The sequence below is a fragment of the Oxyura jamaicensis genome, chromosome 1 (genome assembly GCF_011077185.1).
Source record: "Oxyura jamaicensis isolate SHBP4307 breed ruddy duck chromosome 1, BPBGC_Ojam_1.0, whole genome shotgun sequence".
In the NCBI taxonomy this organism is placed as follows: Eukaryota; Metazoa; Chordata; class Aves; order Anseriformes; family Anatidae; genus Oxyura; species Oxyura jamaicensis.
Genome location: NC_048893.1, coordinates 14167285 through 14193793, shown reverse-complemented (window position 1 = coordinate 14193793; position 26509 = coordinate 14167285). Strand labels below are relative to the sequence as shown.

Sequence of the window (26509 nt, the reverse complement as noted above, 5' to 3'; positions counted from 1 at the left end):
AGAAATATTCCATGAGCCGTCTGTGAGTGGCTTCTCAGGACTTCTACCAACCTGGCTGTTGGGCTCTGCAGGCTGCCCTCAGGACTGCTAGCTGTCCCATGGGAATTGCAGGCAGCTCTGTTGGTGGCTATCCCATCCCTGGCAGTGCCCTGATTGCAACGTAGCTGGTGCACAGCAGCAAAATATTCCAGAGAAGCTAAACTCGGGAAGGGAACAGACTTGAGGCAATACCTACAAAGCCATTGAAATTAACTCTATAGTGAAAATATACTTTACCTTAAAGGTTACAGTGACATTGTTCTGGGAGTTGGTTGCTCAGAATGACTCAATAAACAACTGACTGGAAGGAAAAACCCTGCTTACAGTAACTTACAGTTACACACCCCCGCCACTGCTTTGTACAAAACGTAAAGTGAACAATAAAACATGGACTGCAAAACCTCACAGCTGCAAAATCTAGTTTTTTTTTTTTTTTTTTTTTTTTTCCAATAAAGGATAAACTGGCATGCAGATAAATTCAGAACATGTCCAGGGACATTTGATCTTTTATTTGACTAAGAGAGAGTGCTGCACCATGACCGAGAAGTGCATTTCTGTGCATGGAGGACCTTGTTTACACACGATGTCCCTCCAATATTGAACGTGATTCTTCATATTCTACTTTATCTCAGCTACAATTCTTTACAAACTTTCATAGAGGAAAATGAAAAAAGAAAAAAAAAAGTGTCAGGGATCTTTTTCTTGACAGAGCTTTGACTAAATTGTCTCAGTTATCAGTCCTTATGTGACATACTACAGCGGTTTTGCTGTTAGTGCTACACAATGAGAGAAGCGCATCATCTAAGATGTTACCTGCTGGTAACTGAAATTCACATTTGCCAATCCTTGTTTGGATGGCTGTACAAAAATTACAGTTTTTGAAGTATTTTGGCAATACAAATCAACTACACAAACAAATAATTGATAAATGAAAAACCTAAGAAGCTAAGGTAGTTTAACATATTCACTTTGAATATACACTATGAAAACTTCAACTCACACGAAGCATGCACTAAAAATATTTCCATCACTCAAAAACTGTCTAACCATCGCTCTTCTCCCCATTGTGTATTTTACTATTCATACTATTCTTTAAGAGTGTTAAGCATTCATCACAGCAGCCCTGTGAGATAGATAATAGAAGTAGCTTAATTCTGCAGGCAGAGGAGATGGAGATGGGGCTCGATGGGGCTGTTCGCAGAGCACCAGGATGAAGCTCGGTGCCCCTAGCTGGGCGTCCTTCCTGCAGTTAACTCGTTCTGATAGCGCTGAGCTGTCCCTTTTTCCAGGCTCACAATTTAAGCCCTCAAAGTCAAGTTCGCTTCAGAAGCTGTCGTGGATGTGCCATGAGTGTCAGCTGGAATAAGAAGCTAAACACATCGCAGACTCCAGACATGCGGCCTTCCTAAGAAGCCAGGGTCTGTCAGACAGGGATTTAACAGGCGGCTACACAGTGGCTGCTAGTGATGTGCTCGAGCACCTTGCCAACCTGCCCTGCACGCCGTGCCTTCTGCCAACAAGGCTGAACACCCAATGTGGGTTGTGCCACAGGACCCCAGCCCACGGGCTGAGTGCACCCGGCTTCCTGCGGCCTGCTCCGGTGGTGGAGGCCACGGGAGCCTCCTCAGGCCGTGTCTGCGCAGCGCCAGTCAGTGCTCGTTTCCAGCAAAACAAAGCAAAAATGACTGCTCTGAGTGATGAGGGCTGACAGGAGATTAGTGGCTAACCTTTGGTATTAATGAACATTAGAACACTTTCCAGCAGCCTTGCTTTCAATTAGCTCCTGTAATATCTTCATCGGGAAAAAATAAAAATATAATTCAGCCATTACATTTCTAAAGCCCTCAGATTTGGCAGGCCATAACCCCAAAAGCCAGCTGTATTTACAAAACAGGAGTATTGCTAATCTATCTTAAAGGGTAGATACAAACAGAAGTATCTGCGCCATAGCTTGACATGCTTATGTGAGAGGCACAGATGCCCTGAGATAGGTTATGAAACAAAGTCGTAACCAAACCATACAGTTTTTCTATCCTCTTGAAGGTAAAACACTTAAAACTCACAGATGTCACTGAGATCAGTGGGTCAAACATAGCCAAAATTTCAAGAAGAGTTTGAGAACCTGCTCTAAACACATTTCATCGTTTTGTACAGTCCAATACCAGTGATTTCATAGAATCATTAAGGTTGGAAAAGCCCTCCAAGATCATTTGGTCCAACCACCTCCCTACTGCCAATGTCACTCACTAACCCATGTCCCTAAGCACCACGTCCAGCCTTTCCTTGAACACTCCCAGGGACGGTGACTCCACCACCTCCCTGGCAGCCCAATTTCAGTGACTTATTCCTGTTTTACATATGCTTTGCTACATTTCCCAAAATCCCCCGCCAAGTTTCAGCTGATAAGCCTTACATACGCTTCAGACTCTACCTTTTCAGTTCCAAGCTCAACCATTTCTCAGATGCCCAGCAACTTTCATAAATACTTTGAATTATGCCTATTGTAATCACATTCCTATATTATGCAAGTAAAGATTAGCTTGTCTTCTTCCATAAAGATTTTATTAATTAGAATGAACTAATTAGAGCAAGAAAAAAATCACGTGTAGACTGCATGCCTTTCTAAAATACATGCTTTAGCGAGACTTTGGTTTTAACAGCCCAAATGAATGAAATACAATAACTCTCTAGCACCCAGAACATTGATAGACTGGGCGCCATGGATAACAATAACGGAACTAATTTGGAGCCACTCCTATTTCTCTCCATCACTTAATTTCTAGATATTCCAGCCAGATTGATTATTTCAGAGTACTTCCAGGTTGAGATGGCCATAAGAGAATATGATGATGTTAGTGGATGTTTATAAGACCTCTTGAAATCTCAAGGCAGGCAGGACATGCACTGCAGCCCCACCACCTTGGGTGCTCTCACCCACTTTGTCCCTGCAACCAGCCTCAGCTTGGCCAAGTCTTCCTCTTCCAGCACTGCTGTAAGTTCAACACGGCTGGTGCCAAGCCCCAGGTAATTAAACAGGCCTCCAAAACCAGCGCTGGGGAGGTGCTGGTGGAGTATGTTGAGTACTACAAGCACATAATGGAGGCACCTGCATTGTCCCAGAGCAGCTACGAGGCAACACAGCTCTTTTTTTCTCCAGCTCAGCACGGAGCTGGTTGTGAAAGCTGTGCTTGAGCAGCACCGCCAGCATGAATAGCAAGGGCACAGATCACCCACAGACCCAAGGGCATAGACAATCCACATCAGACCATTTACCATTGGATAAGTAAGAGCTACCTGCATCAGAGGTCACGGTACAGTCATTTCTTGCTTAGAATCTCCAAAATCTCATAATTTTTTTTTACCAGAATATCGTTTTAGGACGATGATAAAAATCAAGCTGTTAATGTTAAACTGAATTACAGCAAATAGGCAATAAAACTGTATAACATAGATCCCTATATGCACTATGAAATTTGTTAGAGTTGGAATAACTTCCGAAATGGTCTGCTTTACTCTGAAGAGCTGTTCTTCCTTCTCGCTTCAGACTGTGGCTGGTACGTTCAGTGACAGTTTGAAAAAGTGACTGTGACAAAGGAGGGAGTTGTTAGGTCTTCGGAGAGTGGTTCTCATCTTTTCTCTGTGAAAGGCCATGACGTCTGTGACAGGAATGAGGAGAGGGGATGAGTCCAGGGAACACGCAAGTTTTATTCAGAAGACAAACAGCCTTTGCAGTAGGGTAGTTAGATACAGTACAGCTTTCTAAGAGTAACTTCACAGCAACAGCAATGTTTTAAGATCTATTTTATTATTTCCCTCACCAAGTAAGTCCATCTAAAAAGATTATTATTATTTTTTTTATCTAGAAACAAAACTAATCATCTGTGCCTTTACACAACGTGAAAAGGTAAACCCCATCCACACGGGTGCCCAGCCTAATAGCCTTCTGCCACAGAAACTGGAAGTCAGGGCGGTAGCACTGCCACCACACTTCCCAATAACCAAACCTGAGCAGCTAAGGAGAATTTAAGTCCACTCCAAAACACTAATTTTCCCCTGGGAGGAACATCCACAGTTCCTTAAAGAGCAAGATGTGCACATGGAGGTGTCTGGCTCCACACAAAGAAGGGTGCTTTGCTGGAAGGCAATACCAGTACATGCTCTCCAGGAGGGCGTGCCCCCTAAGGAGCTAGAGCTGCTGCATACCAAAGGAGGCAGAGTGCAGGCATATACGGGCATACGTGTACACAGGCAGAAGGCAAGCTGTAAGACACAAAGTATTAAGTGCCTGCTTTCAGGGAGTCCTGTAGGCAGAGACCAAGAAGCCAAGATGAGGTTGAAACGATGCCACGATATCAGTATTTATGTGCTACTCGAAGAAAAACTGAGAGAATTAATATTTTTGCCATTGTAAGAGAAAGAGATGTTGATAGTGGAAAATAGCTACATCCGAGGGGATACCCCAAGATAATTGGTTGCTTTTTTTTTTTTTTTTTTTTTTTTTAATGACATCTACATATTTGAAAACCATCTACACCATAACATAATACAGGTACAATTATTCCTCTCTGAAGACAACAACACATCTGTAAATATCTATATGTATACATACAAAACCAGAATATCACATTATCCCCATTTTTGTAATATGCAAGAACCTTACAAAAGGTTGCAGTCCTAAAATGAAATTTGAAATTGTTATTAGCTCTACAGATGACTTAACCTCTTGGAATTTTTCAGTCTGGAAAATAAATTCTATTTTACTGTAGAATAGCTTCTCAAGAAACTGGGGAAATTTCATAGTCAAAATAAGTTGAAAACTACACTGAATAATTTGCCGTATGCTCATTGTGATATAGCTCTGGAGCTTGTATTTCCAGAATTAAGTGCTATTACAGTAAGATTGTCCATTTCAAACCCAATGCCATGCATTTCCAAGGGTTGCACAGGAATCTGTAGTCAGGATAACCCTTAAAGGAAACTGAGGTGAAGAATCTAGGCAAATTTTATTATTATTATTACAGATGAAGGGAAGGGAAGGGAAGGGAAGGGAAGGGAAGGGAAGGGATCATGGAAGAAAGTTGCTCTTTTTTCCATGCTTCAGTCCACATACATGTGTCTCCCAAGCAATACATGAGTTGCTCCTTCAAACCAAAACCAAACAGCAAACTCTCCTACCTCATCTCTCTCTTGTCACTACATAGCATCAACCCACAAATTACTTTTTTACGAGCCTCAAGCCTGACTTGAGGACTCATGTCAAAAAAGCTCAATACAATTTTTGAAAATTGATCTAATGGATTATTAAGATGTCACCGCAAAAGAACATGGATTAAATATGTAGATAAATACATCAGTTTTTGCATTGGTGGGCATGAAAACTCATTCTGTATATCTATTTAAATGGATCACTGTGGTATCAGGAATGCAGCAACATTTTGAATGGTCCCTGAACATATTTAATAAACAGAGAGTCTAATACATTGTTCTAGTATTTTTTTTACGTTATTCCCAGGATATAATTAGTGTTGGTTTTAAATTTATTTGTTTTTAAAATGCTGCTACTGAGCAGCTCACTCTCATGGCCACGTTTTGACATATGCATACAGCCATTTGCTACACTGCGAGCTGGCTAGTTACTTAGCCTGTCATAACACAAACCTTGAGCAAGAGGCAAAGAAATCTCTCCTGCTTTATCAGTTAAGAGATTTCAGCTGTTACGAATATTTGACGCTGTACGTAATTACTAACACTGAAAATAAAAAGATGAAATGCCTGTCTGATGTGTTAGACCAACAACACGATATCGTGAAAGGGGCTGTCACAGCCCACTAATGGGGATGAAATGCTGCTTGGAAAGAACAGTTACTCTTCCCAAACAACCTCCTCTTTTGAGATTTGGGCTTTTTCTTTAAAAAAATATATTTCAGATTAATGTCCTATTCTAGGACATAAACGTATAAGTGAATATATTGCCGTATTGAATTCTCCTTATCTGAAATACACATCCTGTTACATAGAGCTGCATGCTACGCACAGCATGTCTTCCCTCAGAAATTCATCCTCGTTATGGCTTGTGACCAGTACACTTAGTCATTACCACATTAAAACTAATCAGTCATCTAGATAAAAGAGAATAAATAACTAAAGCAATATTCGCAGCAATATTTCTAATCCTTAGTTAAGCCAAAGGATGCAACAAGTTAATTTGCTCCAGAAATTACCCAGACTCAGGCTGAAAACTTGAACCTGCGAGGAAGCTCTGGCTTGGCGTACTTGCTGCCCTCAATCCCACGTTACTCAGTATATATGACAAAAGCTAATAATGTGTATATGAGAAAATGTATGCCCAGCAGAGATGATATATTTAGAAAGAAGAAAAGAAGTGTGAAATTAAACCTAAAAATACCAATGGAATAAATGTACAAGGGATTTCAGTCTTCTTACAGAGCCTAAACCTAAGACACAGAGTGCTGCTTTAGCTTGAACACCATCCATAGACCCCTTTTTTTCTTCCACCCTCTGCTTTTGTAGAATTTACCAAACTCCCTATTTCTGCTGAACAGACTCTGAAGGATTATTTTATTTTCTTTTATCACCACACCCCACACAACTTGTGGCAACATCCCCCTTTGCTGCCTAAGCAATTTATCATAACCTTCAAGAAATATTCTGCCATAGCCATAACATAGTTTACAATTGCCACTAAAGCCCATCTGATACAAAATGTCAGTAATGCTTTTATCTTCTTACCATCTGTAAATGGCTTCTTTCCACTTCAAATTTCATAAGCTATTTTAAGAATATTATGGTTATTTGCTTTCTAACACTGTAGTGTAGGCGTTCAGATCCAATTTCATGTTCTTTTCTGCTTTCTAATTTTGCTGCCTGAAGCGTATTTACTAATGTATGCAAGTTTCCAATCAGGATGGGAGCAAAACTGGTCATCCTGCCAAAGATCTACCAGCAATCCCCAAAACAGTTGGATAGCTCTGCTCCTCTGTAAAGATAACAAATTGACATTTATATGTCATCGGGCTTCAGGATCAACACTGCAAGAGACAAAGAAAAACTTGCACCTGTCTTTGAATCAATGTTTCTATCAAACTGCATAACAATTTTTACAAAAGTGACCCATTCTTGTTAATTCTTGAGTATCTAAGAGTATCCCTTAACTATTACACAACTGTGCTTTAGGCCTTCATTTTTACAAAAATTTGGCCCACTTTTTTTTTTTTTTTTTAAATCTCTTGACAATACCTGCAAGTTATATTTATTACAAAGGAATCCAGTTGCAACCTCGTTGATGGTAGTGGGTTGGAGAAGATGTCATGGCTGTCAGGATTCTTCTCCGAGGGAGTACACCTTTGTGTGGAGTTTATAATTATCTCATCTCTTTTATATAGTTTAACGACTGTGAACATCACTGATTTCTCTCCATACACATTTATACTACCTATGTTTAAACCAAAATCTCAAACTTTTTAAGACTCAGGCTCTCCTACTATTATTCATGTTTTTGTCACTTTGCCACTGGGTTATTACAACAAATCCTACATGGGCAAACACCATTAAAACTTTATGAAGTCTTATACAGAGTCTCTGCCTGCTTGCTAAGACTAAAACTACCAAAGTACCTCGATGAAAAAGTATATGAATATGTATGATCTGCAACCTGCATTACTTGCATATTCATTTCCTAGCAAAATTTAAGATTTTGGATTTCATGCGTATTTTAAAGTTTGCTTATTTAAGAACATTACATATTTAAAAGGAGTTTCTCTTGTATTCATGATACCCATTCACAGCTGGCCAGGACTAACATAGACAATTTTGTTAGTTTTCAGAGCATGAAGCAAAGCACTTTTCCCTGTCCTCACTCCAGCATGGACTTTACGTACCCCTGTGATATCTGCACTCCTTTACTCTCGCAGACATGCAGGACAGCATGCAAACATGAGCCCAGGGAGAAGGTGGGACTCGGACTCAGGTTCAGTAATAAGAACCACCTACCTCCCTTTCAGATAGTCAAAGCCACTATCCACAGGACTACTGATGCAGTAACTAAAGAGACCTCAGGCATGATTCGCATTGACCACAAATGGCTTTGTGAGTCAAGGAAAGGGTTAAAGAAGGTCACCAAAGTGATGGTGAATACTTTAGTGAGCCCACACACCTAACCACAAACTAGCTGCATGCTGGCCTGTCGACATTGCACCAGCAATTCAGGAGCCACTGAAGACAACACACAACATGCAAAACAGCAGGAGGACTGCAGGCAATGGCAAAAAATGCATCATCAATGAGCTCACAATAACACAAATTATTGTCCTTCCTATTGATGCAGAACCACACAGAGACATCATCCTGTCAGTAATGCTAAAAGAGCTGCAGAAATTTATGTAAGCAGAGCTCATTATCTAGCGCATTTTCATTAGCCAGAAGTATATGGACTGAGGCTCTTACAAATAACTGGCCATCATTTCCCCTGAACTGAGTGGGTAAAGAATAGTGGAAACTAGGGATGACCACTTACAGGTGACCGGGGCAGCACTCATCCTTGTATTCTTTGGCTCATGCCAGCGAGCTGTTGAAAAAATAAAGGGCAAATGTAAGGCAGATCCCATCTCCATCACCACTGTCCTTATGCCGAAATTCTCCCCCAACAGCTATCCCCCTTCTCCCAAGCACAGGCATGCAGAACCCGCTGCAGCTCCCGGCAGCGCACGCAGCCAGGCACAGCTTGTCTTGCATTCCCAGCCTGGCTACAGCTGGGCCAGCATGTGTATGGCCACGACCAAACACAGACCCATGCTACTGCACGTTACTGTCACGGTGCCGAGACACAAACAGCAGCAAATAACTTTGCATAGATAGAGTATAATGCCTCTTTTTTTTAGGTTCTTTTTCCACAGCCTGCGAACTGTTTTTCTCCTCCATGGGAACAATTCAGAACATCCCCAGAACACCCCAGGATTACAGATCAGTTCCCTAACTTGGTGTGGAGATTTTTGTGTCCTGAATGTAAATTTATGCACAATGATACCAACCATTGTCACTTGAGGCTCTTTATAGATCCAGTCTTTATTCTCAAGCTGCCCCTTACCATGAGTCAGTACCTGTGCCTTGACTACGAAGCCTTTGAAACTCATTTCCCTAGAGAATGAAGAGGTCAAACAGAGCCCACAGTGTGAACAGACCTTACAGACAGGTTAATAGGATACACCTTGTCTGTCCCAAACCAACAGACTCATGCAAAAGAGGTGAGATGGGCCCAATGGAAGCTTCAGATGCCAGTTTACTTCACCACTTTCTATGGTGTGCTTGTGAAACGGGGACTGTTGGTAACAGCCGAACAACGCCTGCCAGCAGAGGTCTGTTCAAAGCACACAGATCTCTCTCTACCACCATTTGCTTTCTTCTTATGCTGCAGTACCAGTAAAAGCATTCTATGAGATGACTGAAAACATTAAATCTCATGTTTTATGGCTGCATTGCCTTGGGATCACATTTAGAAATTTCTAGTGATGACCAGCAATGGATATTTCAGTACCGCTCCATTTTGCTCAACGCTTTGGGCAGCATTTGAGAAGTTGCATCTGCTGGAAGTAAACTTCAGCATCACAGTCACTTTCACTCCCATTTCGTTCTGCTCCTGGCTAGCAAAGCTTGAGAATGTTGTCCTGACTTCCTTCTGTAACTATCTGTGAGATTCCTGCGAGGGGCCAACTTTCCATGACTCTTGATAACAACACCCTCCAACCAGCCACGGGCCGATTAGTCATCAGGCAATGAAATAGATCTTGGCACACATAACGGTCTGCCACCAGAGAGCTTTTCAAAAAAATAACATACTACGCTCCCAGTTTGGATTTGATACCAAAATTACAATTGATAACGACACCGCTGCCTGAAATACTGCTAAACCCAATTGAAACCAATGTATGTGGTCATACGGCAAAGATCCCGTCCCTCCCGACCCAGCCAAAAAGTCAACACACACTTCATGTTGTCTATTTGCAGCTACCTACTTGGGCTCAGATTCAGATATTAACCGAGGAAATACACAGAATAAAGGCAGACCAAGAGGTGCAGCTGGCAATCTGGAGCCTTGCTCCGGCACAAATCTTTAAAGAGTGAAATGACTCCACTTTGGGGACGTGACAGAAACTGTGTCTGGTGAAGTGCTACTTGTCCTCTCTCGTGTCCGCCCCCAGCCTCTACTGTCTTTGAAGAAATTTTTAGTCTGTAAACAGAAAAGGTCAAGACTCTGCATTAGAAAGGGAGAGACAAAAAACTAAGGGATGAGCTTGCTTGGTTACATGTCAGACTGGCAAGCCACACTCCCTAAAACATGCCCTATCCCCCAGGCCATGCTACCCAGGACAAGCACTGAAAGCTTGTCTCTTGAATCCATACAGGCATGCTAAAAAAAAAAGCAAGTAAGAAGCCTGACTCTGACCTAGTGATCTCAGGATGCAAGTACCCACAAAGAAGAAAGGCTAGAGTTTTTGGAATAAGTATGTTTTACATTATGCCCTCAACAGAAAAAAAAATAAATCAATCAATTTCTGTAAATTACTTGTAACTTTCTAACATTTCTTCCTTGTTTTCTCAACAACTTTTTAGAAAATACGGACTTCTTCAAAAAGTTTCTGAAATTAAAGGATACAAAACTTTGTAAACTTAATTAAAAGTAATGTTTATCTTATGTTCCAGGTACTCACATTGGGTTAATAGAAGTGACCATGAGGAATACTGCTGCTACTTTTTCTTTTTAAAATGATTTTGGAAGGAAAAAATAATTCATTCTATTAGTGGATTTAGAAAAAAAAATGTTTAAAACAAAGACAACTTAAAACACAAAAATCAGACACAGGACAAATTTATTCATCCTTTACAATCTGGGTCTAAATAGCCCTGCATTTGCTCCGTGAGGTTATGCTTGGGGCAGTCTGCTCCAGCCGGGAAGAGCCGGCTGCTGGGGCAGCAGCTACCCAAGGCCACCTCCAGCCCTTTCCGATCCCACAGCAGCACATCCCTGTGGGGCAGCTGCTGGCCTGGCAGGAGTTCATTGGGGAATGCACCCTCCACAACATTATGGTTTTTAACAACCTTACTGGCACTCTCCTATGATAGGCTCTGGAAAATGGCAAGCTGGCCTAGATATAATCTTACCTAAAGACAATGATAAAATATGCTGAAGCTTGTCACAGTTTTGATATTGCTTTTATAGGCAACCTTTGTAGTCTAAACATGTGGCTTTGGGAGGTATTTTTTAATACTTGATTTTTTTAAGAAGTCTTAAGTTTTCAGCTTGCCCCCTTGGAAGTTGTTCTGGGGAGGAAAAAAATAGTGAAAACAGACTTCAGGAAAGGTAAAGGATGATACAGCAGCCTTTTTATTTGAAGAAGTCTGCTATCTTAGCATCATATAGGTTTCATCTGTTTGCAAGTTTTGCTGATTATTTAGGTATTCCTATACATTTCCAGAAAAACGTTGAGCAGAAAAAGTGATGCACCAGACAAAAAAATAATCTTAAATTCTAGCATCAGCCAGGCCCTGGCCTCTAGGTATTAGTTCTTTCAAGTACTGCAGTGAAGCGATGCTACACAAGCCCCTTGCAACTCTCCATGCATGTATCAAGGTCCCTGAAAGAAGTGGATGGCAAATATTCCACTTTACTGAGTTACTGCATTACTGTGTTACGCTCGGGCACACAGCGCAAGCTACTCAAAGGCACACAGCAAGTCTGTGACACACATGGAGATTTAACCCAATTTGTCTCAAAGATTTTTAATTGCTGGATCATTTTTCTTCCGTAAAGGATGATTATCAAAGCATGAGATTAGAAGAGACCAGACCTTAGCCTTCAGTCCAAATTCCTTTGTCTTGTGGATTTCATCCAGACCAACAGAAAATTTAAATACAATTCTGTAGCACATTTTTGAAGCATCTTTTAAGACTGGTAGAATATGGGAAAAGTTGCCCTCAGCTACTATATTGTGTCATATAAACACATTTTTAAATGAATGTATAACTAACTTGACAGACCATAAGAGCTTCATCAAGCTGGCCTGTAAAAATAGACATATATGCATTTTCTAAAGCATACGGTCCCTAGGCCCTGCAGGAGTCCCTGTATTACAAACTTAAAATGCTTAGAAGTATTATACAGGAAAGACATCTAATTTTACAGATATGCCAATAATTCTGATTAACACATCTCTTCCATTTGTTTCACAGTTACGGAGCCAAATTCTCATTTTGATATTAAGACAAGAGGTTACTCGGAAAGCAAGCCATATCATAAAATATGTGGTTGACCACTAGAAAACATCGTGACATATATATTATTTAAAAAAATCAAAACTGCTGATCACCAAAACCAGTATTTTTGAACTGAAAATTATGATTAAACATGTTTCCTTTCAATAAATTCATTAAAAGTGACAGTTTTAACTCCACCAGCGAGTTTCATCTCTCAGCCTCACTGGAATCTGCATGACTTTTTAGACTACAAAACTTAAACCTTCTTTCCACTCCCCGAAGCGCAATCAGTTATATGCATTCGGTTCCTCACTACGTAAACACAGAAACCGATGTCAAACATAAACTACACTCAGAGGAGTTATCTTTATAAAACATTGCAACTATAGAATCTCTGATATGCAATTTGTGTAAGAATACCTAGGTTAGTTTTAAACAGAAAATCTTTATTACCTCAAATGTAATCCATAACAAACTAACACTGAGACTAAAGCTAAATTCACCCCTTCATCCAAAAAAAAAAAAAAAAAAGAAAAAAAAAGGGGTAATTCTAGAGCTCTATAAACTATTTTGTCCTGGAACGCAGAACACAAGTTAAACAATGTCAGTTCCTAGCCAGAAGTAAATATAAAGAAGAGTTTCCGGAATGAATGCGTAAATCTTCTTGGCTCTGCCTTTACATTTTCAAAACAGTGCTTGTGTTTATATTCTGACCTTTGTATCTCTTCCAAATTAAAGCAAAACAAAACAAAATCACAAAGAAATACTTTTACTCAGCAATAACCAGACTCATCTTACCTTCCCAGTGCGGGTTACGGTAACATGTAAGTGCTCTGAAGTGTAACAGCAATTGTGTTTCTTTTCTTTATATTTGAGAAGAAAGACTGCCCTTCTGCTAAAACTGGTGTGTCAAGTTTAAATTAGTTTCAGCACAAACCACTGAAACAATGGGAACAAGCAAATGTCATTTCATTTTGTAAATGACAGACAAACTGATAAAAAGGAGCAACAAATAAGGGCTACTGCATAATCTGCTGCTATTAATCAGGGTTTGTAATAACTACCTCATTTCGAGAAAACTGCTTCCTGCTTCATTTCTGTAGCCTTGGTTCAAGGAAAACTTTGTACCATGATATCATCCATCTGCTTGTTCCCGTTATCTTCTGAACTAGCTGAACAATTTCAATTGAATTTTACAACCCAAAGACCCAAAGAAAAGAAGATGTTACAAATATGTGAATATTAACATCTGACACCAAACCACTATTCACCACGAAGGAAAAGTCCCAAATTCAGTACCGCTCTGCCTCGTTTGGCCTCCCAGCCAGCTCAGCAGTACGAGACAACCCTGAATGGCAGGACTGCACATCTCTGCATCAGGCACTAAGGTGCTGTCCCTGCCTGCACGCTGTAATTTACCTTTAGTAATGTTACAATAAATAATAAACCTAAATAAACCTAAACATTGCAAGTGCACGATGCACGCTCCGTGTCATACGCCAGCTGGCTCTTTCCAGCCATGAAACACTTCTCTAGTTTCCCTTGCACAACTGGACTGAACATATCCCAGCACCATACTGGCTGGTACAGCTTTGCACGAAGACTGATTTAAAGAAACAAGAACTATGTGCCACTTCGGATGTTCAGATTCATTAGTTCTTCACAGGCAACTGTGCATCACCTTCAGCAAATAAAGCGTTGAAATTTCAAAAAATCCCATTTAAGAGGAGTTTGCAGTTAATGCTTAAGTTGAGCCATTGGATTGTAATGTACCGATTTCTCCCACAGCCACACAGGATAATTCCTTCCTCAGAAGTAAAACATCTCAGAAAGCACAGAGGAACCCAGGCCTCACTTACTCCTGGGTCGTCTTCCACTATCTGGTGCCAGCTGCAATGACAGCAAGTGTCGTGTGAGAAGTGTAAAGCTCACCCTGCTCCTTTGGGCTGAGAAGTGTGATCATGCACGTTTCTGTGATTTATCCTCCACTGCTGTCAAGGAAAACTGTAAATCAGCTTTTACCTCAAAGTAAGGAAAATTGTAGTCAGCCACTGATTGAGTTTCAGTTAAAAAAGCTGGTCAAGAAATCTTCTTCATTTCCCATGTTGCAAAAAGCAAAAGAAGGAAAACACAATACTTGACACGCTGGTAACAGCAAGCAGGAGTGTTACTGTATTTTAGTCTGTTGCTGTATTTCCCTGTCTCTTACTACAGTTTGTTTCTTTCCCCTCTGCCCTTCTAGTGCCCAAGAAGGTTCCTTAAACAAAAAATAAAGCTGAGATGGAGGCAGTAGGTTGCAACCCACTGCTTTATTCTTATGCTCTGTATAAACTCCCCAGAAAAAACCCTTTCTGTGGTGGAAATGGATCAATGGCATCCCATTTCTGCATTAAGATGGAAGTTGGCCTTTCTAGCTGTATTTAGAGAAGTTCACATTACAGAACTTCCCTTTAGAGGCTATGACATGGTACCAAAACTCCCTGAAAACGCAGTCAGAGAAGACAAACTTCTACTAGCTGTATGGATGGAAAAGAGTCTCAGGAGCTCAAACTGTTCTGACTGAGACTTCCCCAGATCCCTGGACTTCCCAGTCACTGTAAGCACCATAAAGTCTGCAAGTGCACAGGATGCAAAGACTTGAACAACAGAGTTAGAGAAAGCCTGATAATTGTTTTCCTTTGATTTTTACTTTTTCGAGACCACAACTGGGAATAATGACAGACAGGCCACGTGCATATGACAACGTACAGACAGCAAACTGGGGCCCACTTAGAAGAGCAGCTCCATTTTGTAAGTGTTCTAAGAAAGCAAAACGAGAATAGAAAAGTACTTCTTTTTGGAAGGTGGATAATGGAAATGAATATGTGTACTCCCACCTCTACCGCCAGCAGCAGCTACGTTCCAGCAGAAGGACAAAACTGACAGATTAGCAAGGGAGACGTGCAGATAAATACTGCAGATTTTCCCCAAGAATTAAAGCTTGTGGTATCTCAGAATAAATAACCGTTTATCTACTTTCAGAATAGTTTTTTTTATACATGCATTAGCCATTAAATAATATTTCCTGTAGGCTGAAGCAACAGGAAGGGAGAAAGACTTATCTCTATATTTAAATTCCCTCCTAAATGCTTAAGTAATGTAGTGGTGAAGGCTAGATCGGTGCTTCTCATGTTTTGAGTACCTATTAAAAACCAATAGAGACAGTCAGATTATCAACTAAATGATAGCTTTTAGAGAAAGATGCCTGAGCATTACTCAAAGGTATTGAACGAAATGGCTGAAAAGAGAAAACACTACGCATTAAAAAGAGAGAAGAAAAACAGAAAGAAGGAAGAAAAAAAACAGAACCCGAGATAAGTTTATCTCTAAGACTGGTACTAGAGACGCATGAAGAAGCAGATCTGTAAAGGTACCTCGATCCTAATTCCTTGATGTCAATAGAAATGAGGCAGGACAGGGAAAAAACATAAAATAAAAATTTATTCTTCTAATTATAGTGGTCTATTATTGAAAACCTACATTTTAAAATACCTATTCATGACCAAAAAATGGTTTTATTAGAACAGTAGAAAACATGTTCAAAGCCTTGAGAAAATTAAGATATGTCTATAGTACACTTTTTTTTTTTTTTTTTTTTTTTACTGTATATGTGATGAGTTTCACAAAACATTGTTCTGGAAAAGAACAAGAAATCTCTGTACAATCCCAGCTTTGAATTAGACAATGTTTTTGGTCTTTGTAGTTCTTCACGGTTGTTAATCTAGGAATGCTGCTTCAATGTGTTCACTAGATTCTAGACATTCATTTCCAGAACCTTACAAAGCAAACATTTCTTGACCGACACCTATTTCAAGGACTTGGGACACAGGTCAACAATTTCTACCAAGGGTGATTACTGGTGTAATCGTTGGAGTTCCTTAAGCTTCAATGAAAAGAAGTGTTACAGCTGCACTGAGAGGATCTAAAAGGGAACAGGGTCAGTGGTGGAAATAGTGGGAACCAGAAGGACAAGATGACTGCATTGACAACACTGACAGATTTGTGGGGTTATCAGGAAGAGGCCACCACAATGCTGTCATGGACAGCTTGAGTTCGAGTTAATCCATACACTGCAACAGTTACAAATGCCTGGTAACTCGCAGCAATTGATTTTATGTTTCGCACTAGCATTACAAATCCATCATTAAAATCAGAATGGAAAAAAAAAACAACAAAATACTACACTTTGCAGCCTGCACTGTCAGGCTCGCAGGTCTGAGTGTTTACACTGGATTCCAGCTTGTAGCCATCCTGACAGTGAAGATTCTGTACATCTTTTATTTATAGCCTATACTGAGGCTTTGCAAGGAATGTTTTGTCTCCAGTGTTGGGCAAGGATTTCTTTTCTTCCTGTCTGGTATGTATTACAGCAGACATGTCATGTTAAAAATTATGCTATGAAAAGACTACCAATATTTATAAAAACACATTTTACAGCTGAATCTCACAGATTCAGAAAGGGTCGATGCAGTTAAAAAGACCTCTATAAAAGCAGAATGGTCTCTGGAACAACTCTGAGCAGGAAAGATCATGTTACTTAATTTCCTTTCAGAATCTATTTTATGCAGCAATTTTCTAGTCCCTCCATTAAAAAAAGTCTTCATAATATTTACTAATTGACCCTTTTAGCCCATCTTTGAAAAAAAAAAAACAACAACAAAAAAAAAAACATTTTAGTCAAATAACTGGAACAGTATGGGTAAGAAAGCTGTTCTCATTATTAGTTTTTACCTTCTCAAACTCTCAGCTTCAAATTCTTGCTCTGATGATTTTTTTAATATTAATATCATTAAGCAGAGAAATTTAAGAGGCAAACACAAGTGAAAACACTTTGTTGTTACAGCCTGTTTTTACCATGCTACCTTTCACCATCCAGAGTGTTATAATAAGGCAAGGCTGACTAAACTTAAATTTTTGCATCATTTCATTCATTACCATTTCCTCATTTTACCTGTGGTCTGTAAATTACTTTTCCGAGCAGTGATGTTAATAGGATGCGTCTTATGGGAAGGACGGGAAACTGTCACATGGCCGTTGTTCAGGGCACTCCATTGGGCCTTCAACCTGCATTTTACCTCCCATACACTTCAGACGCCTTTGCCCGGCTATATGCCCCTTCATTTCAGATCTCACACTTCCTTGTGTGACATGGAATCCTTTAAAATGCTCAGCTGGACATTTGATTAACAGCAGACATTTCATCAACATCATATCATTGATGTAGCTCAGAAACTGCACTTCTAGCCTACTTGCTATATCAATCTATATCTGGATTAATGTATTACACTCCCCAGTGACTGCAAATAGAAATTCTGTGTGAATACTTTTTCTATTTTTACCATAAAATGCACAAAAATCTTGGAATAGAGCTCTTAGAAATTCTTTAGTAAAAAATAGAATTGACAAGTATGAAGCCTTTCTTCGAAGAGAAATGTAATTGACACCAGTCAATTAGCAAAGTAGAAAATAAAGGAGAAAACAAACGACAGTCGACGACAAACAATCTAGCTTAACAACATCTCATTTAGGACTATGACTGAAAATTGATCCATAGAACAAAAATGTACTCTATATAGAAAAATATTAAATAAAACGCAAAGTTTGTAATTACTTCTCATGACTGAAATTCACAATAAAAAATTCTTGTCTGGTTCCACAAAGTAAAGAGGTTATCATTCTCTTCCAGCAAGTAAAAGGGTTTACCAAAGGGTTCCCTGAAAGAAAAGGGGCTGTCAGTATAAAACCCCTACAAAGAGCTGTCTGGAATCATCTGTTCCATCATCAAATGTCAAAGAAAAAAATATATATATATACACATCCCTTAGACTTATCATATGACTGTTATCAAGCAATACCCAAACACATGTTCATGGTAGTAATACCTACTTATCGATACGCATGCTCCTTCTAACACATTTACCTGGCATGCAGTAACTCATGCATACATGGACCTCACCGGTTTTATGCACCCATATCCATATAGCAACCTAAAATATAAAAGTCCGTGTGATAAATGTACTTTTATATTAAATAATACCTCTATAGTAAAAAGAAAACAAACAAAAATCCTCATTTTCTTCTACTTCATGTATGTCAAGACCTATTCTAGCAGCAGAGCCTTCTCCACAAAGCCTTCTCCCTCCTCCTTTCACCTTCCTAAAATCATTCACCTTTTTGAAGTACCAAATTTCCCCATAAATACACTCACTCAAAGCTCAAATGAAGAGCTCAAACCTGGAGAAAGAATAGTTCTTCTAGGGCATGACTTTAAGGCATTCTCATTATCAGTGTAGTCGGTGAAATAACCACTGTGATTTTTATTAAGCACTAATGAAAGGGATGTTTCAAAAAGGGGCTGTATTACATATATAATTCAATATATAATTTTTACTCTAAATCATTTTCACTTTCTTGATGATGGCCATTAACTATTATTTTTTCAAACAGAAAATGGCTGAGAACAATCTGAATTCCACATGACAAACTCAAGTTAAAACTTTCCTTCAGCTGTTCCATGTTTGTTGAATTTGACAGAATTTTCATGTTTGTTAGAATGTAAGTGCACTGGGACAGGCTCCCCAGGGCAGTGGTCACAGCACTGAGCCTGACAGAGTTCAAGAAGCGTTTGGACAACACCCTCAGACACACAGTCTGATTTTGGGGTGTTCCTGTGTGGAGCCAGGAGCTGGACTCCATGATCCTTGTGGGTCCCCTCCAAGTAAGGATATTCCATTATCCCATAAGTGTTAGAAGTCTCCAGATATGGTAGTAAGAGGACAGATAAATATGCCAAAATATTTTAAAGATCTTCCACAATCAAATGACCAAGTTTATATTCATCAACTAAAATTAATGGTCTATGTCTTTTAAGTTTGTGTTTTTTCTTTTCAAAACTATATTTACAAGGCAACCAGAATCTCAATAGGAAAATCAGGACACAAGTTTAGGGTGTATACATGAGGAGAGAAGGGTTACATCTGGGTAAAGGACATAAGAGCAGACCATTAAATTCTCTTTCTCTGTGAGTGCTCTCTTTTCTTCCATCTTCTTCCCCTTACTTCACTTCTGTGCCTCCTTCTTCTTCTTGTCTTCAACTTTGCATTTTCCTTACCACACACAGACTCCTTTTTTGCCTCTGTGCTTTGCCTTCTTCTTTGCCTTCTTGTTTCTCTCATCAGTGTCCTGATAAATGAAATCTCCCAACCTAGAGGTCATCTTTGATACTCGAAGAACAGAAAAGGGGCAGCTGCCAGTATTGTACCTTGATTAATCTGTACCTTGTGACCTAAATGTGCGGTTTCCAAACCATATGCTCCAGATTTACAGGAGCAGCTAAGGCCAATGAGTCTGCAGAGATTTCACTATTTAAGGTAGATTTCCCTCAAACTGAGGAAAACAGTTCTGCTGAACAGAATGCCATACACTTGCATAACAGACTGGGGATAAACCCTGAAATGCGCATGTATTAAACCAAGCTTAACTTATCGATAGATACGCAAAGCACCAGTCTGTGCAGGTTATAAACACTAGGCTCCTACCTTGGTTTTTTTTTTTCTTGTTGTTTTGTTTTTATAACTTCAACAAGAGTACATTCCAAAAATAGATACTTTCTTAATACCCATGGATATGTTTATTCTGCTTACTTAAAGAAAAAATAAATTGCTTTTCCATTCATCCGAAAGCATAACCAGGAGTACACATGGGGAACAAACCGTAAGGTTTCTCTGGGAAACTGAACCAAAGTCAGTGACCGACACAAAACTCCTGGAAGATCGAGTGAGCCAGTTTTCCTTTAGAACATACATGATGCGTGCAAGAAGCTGAATGGTGGTATGCAAGTGTTCATGCTGACTCAATTTACACTTTATCATTCATAAAGCAATCATATTAAACTCACGCCAACAGAATTTTGTCTTCCTATACTTCCTGAATTAATACTGTTCTCTTTTTTTGAGCTGAGCAGTCAGCCAGAGGTGGTTTCAAATTGTTTCCTTCAGAGAAAAAGAAGCTGGAAATGCATTAAAATATTGTTGCTATTGTTTTACTTATTTTCTGTCTTTATGTCTTAATTGTTTCCCTGTTTTTCTTAAATGCACAGAGAAACTTTAATAAAATAATAGCTAGTAGATACACCTTCACTCATGCATGCTTTTGCATGCATGGAGGGACACACAGGTGCACTTGAGTGGAGGTTGCTATTATTTCAACTCAAGTCTTATTAAAAACATTTACTTTAAAAAAAGTTGTTATAGCAAAAGCATGCTTTTCATCTGCAGTTAGACACATACGCACATAGGAGGTGGAGCCATGCTCCTTACTATGAAGGCTGCTAAATGCTTCCCATTACAAGATCACATTTCCAGTTGCTTATAATTTTGTCAAACTAAGTTTTTGGAATTTCATGCTCCCAGGCTGAAGAAAACACCTGGGTCAGATTAAGGGAAGGAGGAAGAGAGAAGAAGGGGGAAAAAGGACTAAACTGCCAACTTGTTCAGACTTGCTTTGTGAAATAACTATTGGCAGAAAGAAGATATTTTAGTTTGCTCCCCTCAAAAATACTGGAGAGCATTATTTCAAAAAGCTCCATCATTCTTATGATTTATAGCAAGGAATTAAAGCTTTGTGTTTTTGTGACTCTGCGTACTGAGTAAGAGCAGCCAGCGGCCAACCGCTGACCACCATGGCCCCCTGAAACAGCCAGGCACCCATCCACATAGCTAAAATTCTCCTTCACAGAAGCTCTCTGCACCCCAAATGCTTGTTGTGAATGGTCTCTGATGTGCGCTGTGTTCTGAACCATACCAGACACAATCTGGAAATGCCCAAGTAGGTGAAACCTAAAATCATGCCAAGGAGTATGTCAACAGCGCCCATGCTCGTACACTTGCAACAGGGATTCGCCTGCAACTGGAAACTTCTCTAAACTGCATCTTCAGTAAGGCTGCTCCAGCCTGGGTCTGACTAGGTCTCTCCTTGTAAGAAAGAAAGAAGGCATTACTTGTATGGCTATATTTCAGCTTAGAGAGTGCAGAAATGATTAAAACATCATTCCTTGGCTAAGCCAAGCTTAGATAGCAATGCTTTCAGCCACCACCCTTAATAACCCCAATTTCAATTTGAAAATACACATTTTTAAGAAATGTGTCTTTCTATATGGCCTATGACTTAATATCCTACTACAACTTATACATTTTTGTATTGCCTACTTGCTCATATTGACCCCTTCCATTACTCTAATCTTCCTCATCATTGCACGACAGTCCTGGAAGAAGGTTACAAACTGTTCAGTGCTTTCTGGTTCTGTTTAATTTTGGGAAGAAAGCAGCAGGTTCACAGAGCTGATGAAGTACCACAGATCATCACAAAGTTGTCATGGACACATGCAAACTTTTTTTCCAGTGCTCTGGCTTCTACAGTTTGCCTATTATTTCTAAATGTTTCACATACATCATGTCCGTATACAATTCAGACTGAACAAAGAAACTAAAAGAAAAGACAAGCCTCTAACACTGATACTGTAAGCCACAATACGTGTGCTTTACCTAATGTTCAAATAAGATTTTGCTGCTTATCAGTGGGTAAAACTGAGATTTATTGATGCATTTTAAGCTTGAGTTTCCAGGGAAGGAGCTCAAAGCCACCAACACACCAACAGAATGACACGGGGGAGGAGAGGGACAGATGAAGTATTTTCCTCTTAAAATACATTACTATCTGGGGAAAAAGCAACATAGTAAAACAAAAGAAAAAGTAAACAAAGGCTACACAACACCAAACGGTACATTCAACCTTGCAGATTTTGAATTTAAAGAACAACGTTTGTCCTAAAAACATCTAATAATTGGTATCATGTCTTGACAAAATAGGAATTGTGGATATGAGCCAATATTTAAACACAGCTGCTACAAATAATGTGGGTTATTACCCATCAAAACAAGGTACACACTGACATGTAAGTGGCAATACAAAGAGAAAAGTATAGTGATTTGTAAAGGAACAATTAACTTATTGAGTATTTTCAAATTTGCATAGACATGGTACAACACCTTTTAATATGCACTTTAAACTTTCAAAAATTTAGAAGAATTTGCTAAAAGGGGGCTCATTTTTACATGTGCAATGTAAGTAAGTCCTATTCAATTTAAGTAATTGCTATTCATATTAATAGGAATTAGTTGTGTTCACTGACTAACCCTACTACACTCATGTAGGGCAATCTAATATAGAAAAAATATATACCTGAAGACCTAAACATCACTTCCAAATTAAGCAGCGCGTTCAGGAAGGGGAAATCTGAATGCCCTGAACTTAAAGAATGTCACTTCAGAGGTCACATTAACTCCAGGTGCCAGCTCAGAACTACAACACCAATACTACAAGGTTCCCTCCATCAGACAAGGTAGCTGTTTTTTAATTACATCAAATCAAATGATTTGGGGGAGTGATGTAACAGACACAGCACAGGACCTGAATGTAGTTCAATCTGTGGTTCATATAGGACTCTTAAACATTAGTATTTTTTTTTTTTCTAAACAGCTTATGCCTCAGCTCGTCATTTCTAAAATGGAATAATGCTTAAGGACCTTCTGAAATGCAATTCAAGGGCAAAATTAATACTGACAAAGTGTTCAGCTGCAGTGCTTGTAGGTTTTTAGAAACATATATTGAAAGACAAAAAATAAATAAAGGAGTTGGACACAACAGCAATTCCACCAACATCCTGTTTGAATTGCCAAATTAAGGAACACTGTCAACTTGACATTTTGAACGCACTGCCTTAGCTAAAAAAGGTACTGCCACCAGGTCTGAGCTCCTTGCCAGAGGTTTTTTTATTATTATTATTTATTTTACATTTAGTTATAAACTTTTCAATTTTGTTTTCCTCTGCTGTATGAAGGCAGTATACAACACAGAGGCAAATTGACTGTACAGAAGCAGTTTGATTATTCACAAAAGCAAATGAAGAAAACGCAAAGAAAGAAAAGAAAGACCTACTCCCCTAACTTACATTCAAGAATTGCTACTTACAGAAACAGAAATTAAAAGCATAAAAGAAATATGCTTTAAAATTGGTATTTAAACCCTTAACAATGATTTAAATACAAGGCTTTATGCCTCTGGTTATTAACAAAAGGCTGAATGGATGCACTGTTGTGTCACCTTAAAAGCATACATATTCAGGGCAGACATAAAACTGGAATTTAAAATACACACTACTGCACAACGTGCCCATACACAAGGACACGATTAGTAATCACTTGCTATAACTTACTCATTAATTCACCTTCCAGGTGGCTTCACAAATATTTTTGGGTTCGTTACTTTTAATTATTAATTATTCCAACTGCCATGAATTACAAGCCAAAATATAATTAAAAATTCTAAATATATTAGGCTTAAAAATGTGATATTTTTATGAGTTTCAAGAAAACTCTTCGGTCAATTAGTTAAACTAAGTCATTCTAGTATATCCCTTAATTAAAATATTGATAATAATCAATATTTTGTTTGTGATCTTGAAAAGATCACAAAAGAGTGACTATTGAGAAAATCTTGATTATGGGTATTCAGTATGCTTCAAAATCTTCTTAAAATGCCCTGTATTCTTTTACATATGTAACATGCATAGGCTAATAAATCTGAGCTCCTTTTCTGCACTTCCAGCTCTCCATTCACCAATGATGAAGAGCCTGTTCATTTAGCGTTTACAAACCTCATGTTTGAAAACCATGCCTAGTGTTAATGAATGAAGGTATTAATTTTATTCTTCCACATTATCTCTGCTTCAGTTTTCAAATACAGCAAATTTCCAGATTTTTAGCAATCTCACAGATGATATAATCAGCATTAGAGTTCAATTACCATGTAAATCTGCAGAACCTGATTGACAGATTCAAATTCTCACTAAACACACATGGTATGGCTGCAAAGAACAGATGAAAGGAATGTCAACTACTTTACAGTGTAACATAAGGAAAACTTACCCAGTTCTTAAACATCTATGTTTTTATCCTGATAAAATGCACACAAGGCATTATTTTAAAAATTGCACTGATACTCATATAGCAAACAGCTGGCCTCTGTACTCTGCTACATAAATCTCCCTTCAGTATGACCTGGGAGGCTGAATGCTTCATGGTCTGATGAGGTATACTTCAATTTCAAGCTGCTCTCAGAAAAAAACACACCAACGATAAAGATGCTCTGACACTTCCTCTTCTCCACCTAGCCTCACTGACTGACCTTTCAGTCAGCCTTCCCGCAACACAAAGACCGAGTGCTACACACCCTTCGGAGACAGCTGCTTCTTGTCCCGCGAATCACACCGATTAGATAGATCGGCATTGTCTCTAAATAAAGCCTGTCAGCCACACAAAGGCGACACGCTTTTAGCTGTGTGCAGATAGGTGTTACCCTCAAACGAAAGGGGAGATGCTGCAGACATTCGTTCTCTGCTGTCCCCACAGCTACGTTTGCTCCACAGGCCCTCCTGCCACGCAGAAAATTTCAGCCTGACTTCTAAGAAGAAATTAGGGTTTAAAATATGTGTTTCATAAAGCAGAGCACAGAAGCACAGCTATGTACGATGCTTAATCAAGCGTATAAATACAGCACCTCGCCCCTGAGAGGTGTAGATACACCAATGTGTTACTGGACTAATTACAAAATGCAGACTAGCTCTGTCGTGCTCCTCCAGAAGGGAAACGTATAGATGGCCCCTAGGAGGATGCCGTTTATCAGGAGTACTCAGGCCTATGCGTAAGAAGCGAACAGCCCCAAATAGCACCCAGAACTGGGTGCTGCACATGGGCACCCCACCCTGCACACCTGAACAAAAGGGACAAGCCGGGGAGGTTGAAGTTTGGGGACAGCGCTGTCCCCAGCACCGCTGCTTGCTGCCGAAGCGGGGTGCGAGGTGACCCCAACCACCCCCCAGCTACAGAGGGCAATACGTGCCTCATGCCCCCTGCTCCCCGGCCGCCGGGCAGCCGGCAATCTGCCCTAGTACCCCTCCATCCCCTTCCTCATCTTCCTCATCCTCCTCCTCCTCCGCCGCCGCTCGCCCCCCTCACACAAACGGGCGCTGCGGGGATGGGGCCGCGGCCCCGCCGCCCACCTGGGGACACCCCCTGGAGCCCGGGGAAGGGGGATTAAGGGGGAAAACGACCCCTACCTGGGAACTTCTCCTCTTCCTCGCCGCTCTCCGAGTCGGTCTGCATGGGCTCCTCGGCGAAGTTGACCCCGCGGGCGTCCGGGGGGGCCCGGCGCGGCGGCTGGCTGCCCCTGTCATGGCCGGGCACGGGGGTGCCCGCCTTGCGGCCGCTCGCCTCCTTCTTCTCCTTCTCCTTCTTCGCCGCCGCCTCCTCCTCCTTGAGGCGCCCGAAGTACTGGAGGGCGAACTCCAGCAGGTCCCCGGGCTGGCTCCGCAGCACCTCCACCGTGAAGCCCTGAAGCAGCTCCGTCAGCCCCGCCGGGATGGAGATGCTCATGCCGGGGCCGGCCGGGGGGGAAGGGGGGGAAAAGAAAAGGGGGGGAAAAAGGAAAAAAAGGTGGGGGATCCTAGGCAGCAGCGGGAAGGGGGCGGGCGGCGGCGCAGGTGGGGGCGGACCCGCGGTGCCGCCCGCGGCTCGGTGCCAGGCGGCGGCCGCAGCCTCCGGCTCCGCTTCGCCCCACACCCGGCACGGCGGCGGCGGCGGCCCCGTCCCCGTCCGTGACTGAAACCTCCCCGCCCCCGCCGCCTGCCGCCTGCCTTCCCCCCCGCTCCGTGCCGGGGGAACCTCGCACACATGTGACCCGGGAAACCATGACAACCTCCCGCCGGGGACTGCGGCCCGCCGAGCGCCCCCGCCCGTGCCGCCGCGGGATGAGGGAGGGCGGCCCGGCCCGTCACGGCACCGAGCCCCGCGCCCCGCAGGGGGCTGCTCCCCCCCGCCGCCGATCTCTCCTCGGCGGCCCTGCCCCTCCTGTGTTCCTTCTCCTCTCCCCTTTTCCCCCGAACCCCCGTTCCCGCAGGGATTTGGGTGCTTCCCCACTGAGGAGTCAATGCAGGGTGCTCCTGTGGGGTTTTTGGGTGTCCTCCCCTCAGCCAAGCCCTACAGAGGGTGTCCCTGAGGCGTTTGGCAGCTAATTGCTGTCGTGGAAGCCCGGTGGGCCACGTACAGGC

General features: G+C 40.9%; 1 protein-coding gene across 2 annotated transcripts in view; it reads right to left on the bottom strand.

Moving 5' to 3' along the window:
- PRKAR2B (protein kinase cAMP-dependent type II regulatory subunit beta) overlaps positions 1–26184 on the bottom strand; it is an 83810-nt gene extending 57626 nt beyond the window's left edge. The window contains exons 1-2 of one of the 2 annotated variants that reach the window (XM_035332423.1): positions 25520–26184; positions 8573–8623 (exon numbers count right to left, since the gene is read on the bottom strand). In XM_035332423.1, coding sequence (XP_035188314.1) covers positions 8573–8623; positions 25520–25835 — 367 coding nt within the window. In that variant the 5' untranslated portion in view covers positions 25836–26184. The remainder of the gene's footprint in view (positions 1–8572; positions 8624–25519) is intronic. The other variant, XM_035332431.1, reaches the window with a different exon arrangement.
- Between the last annotated feature and the right edge of the window lie 325 nt (positions 26185–26509).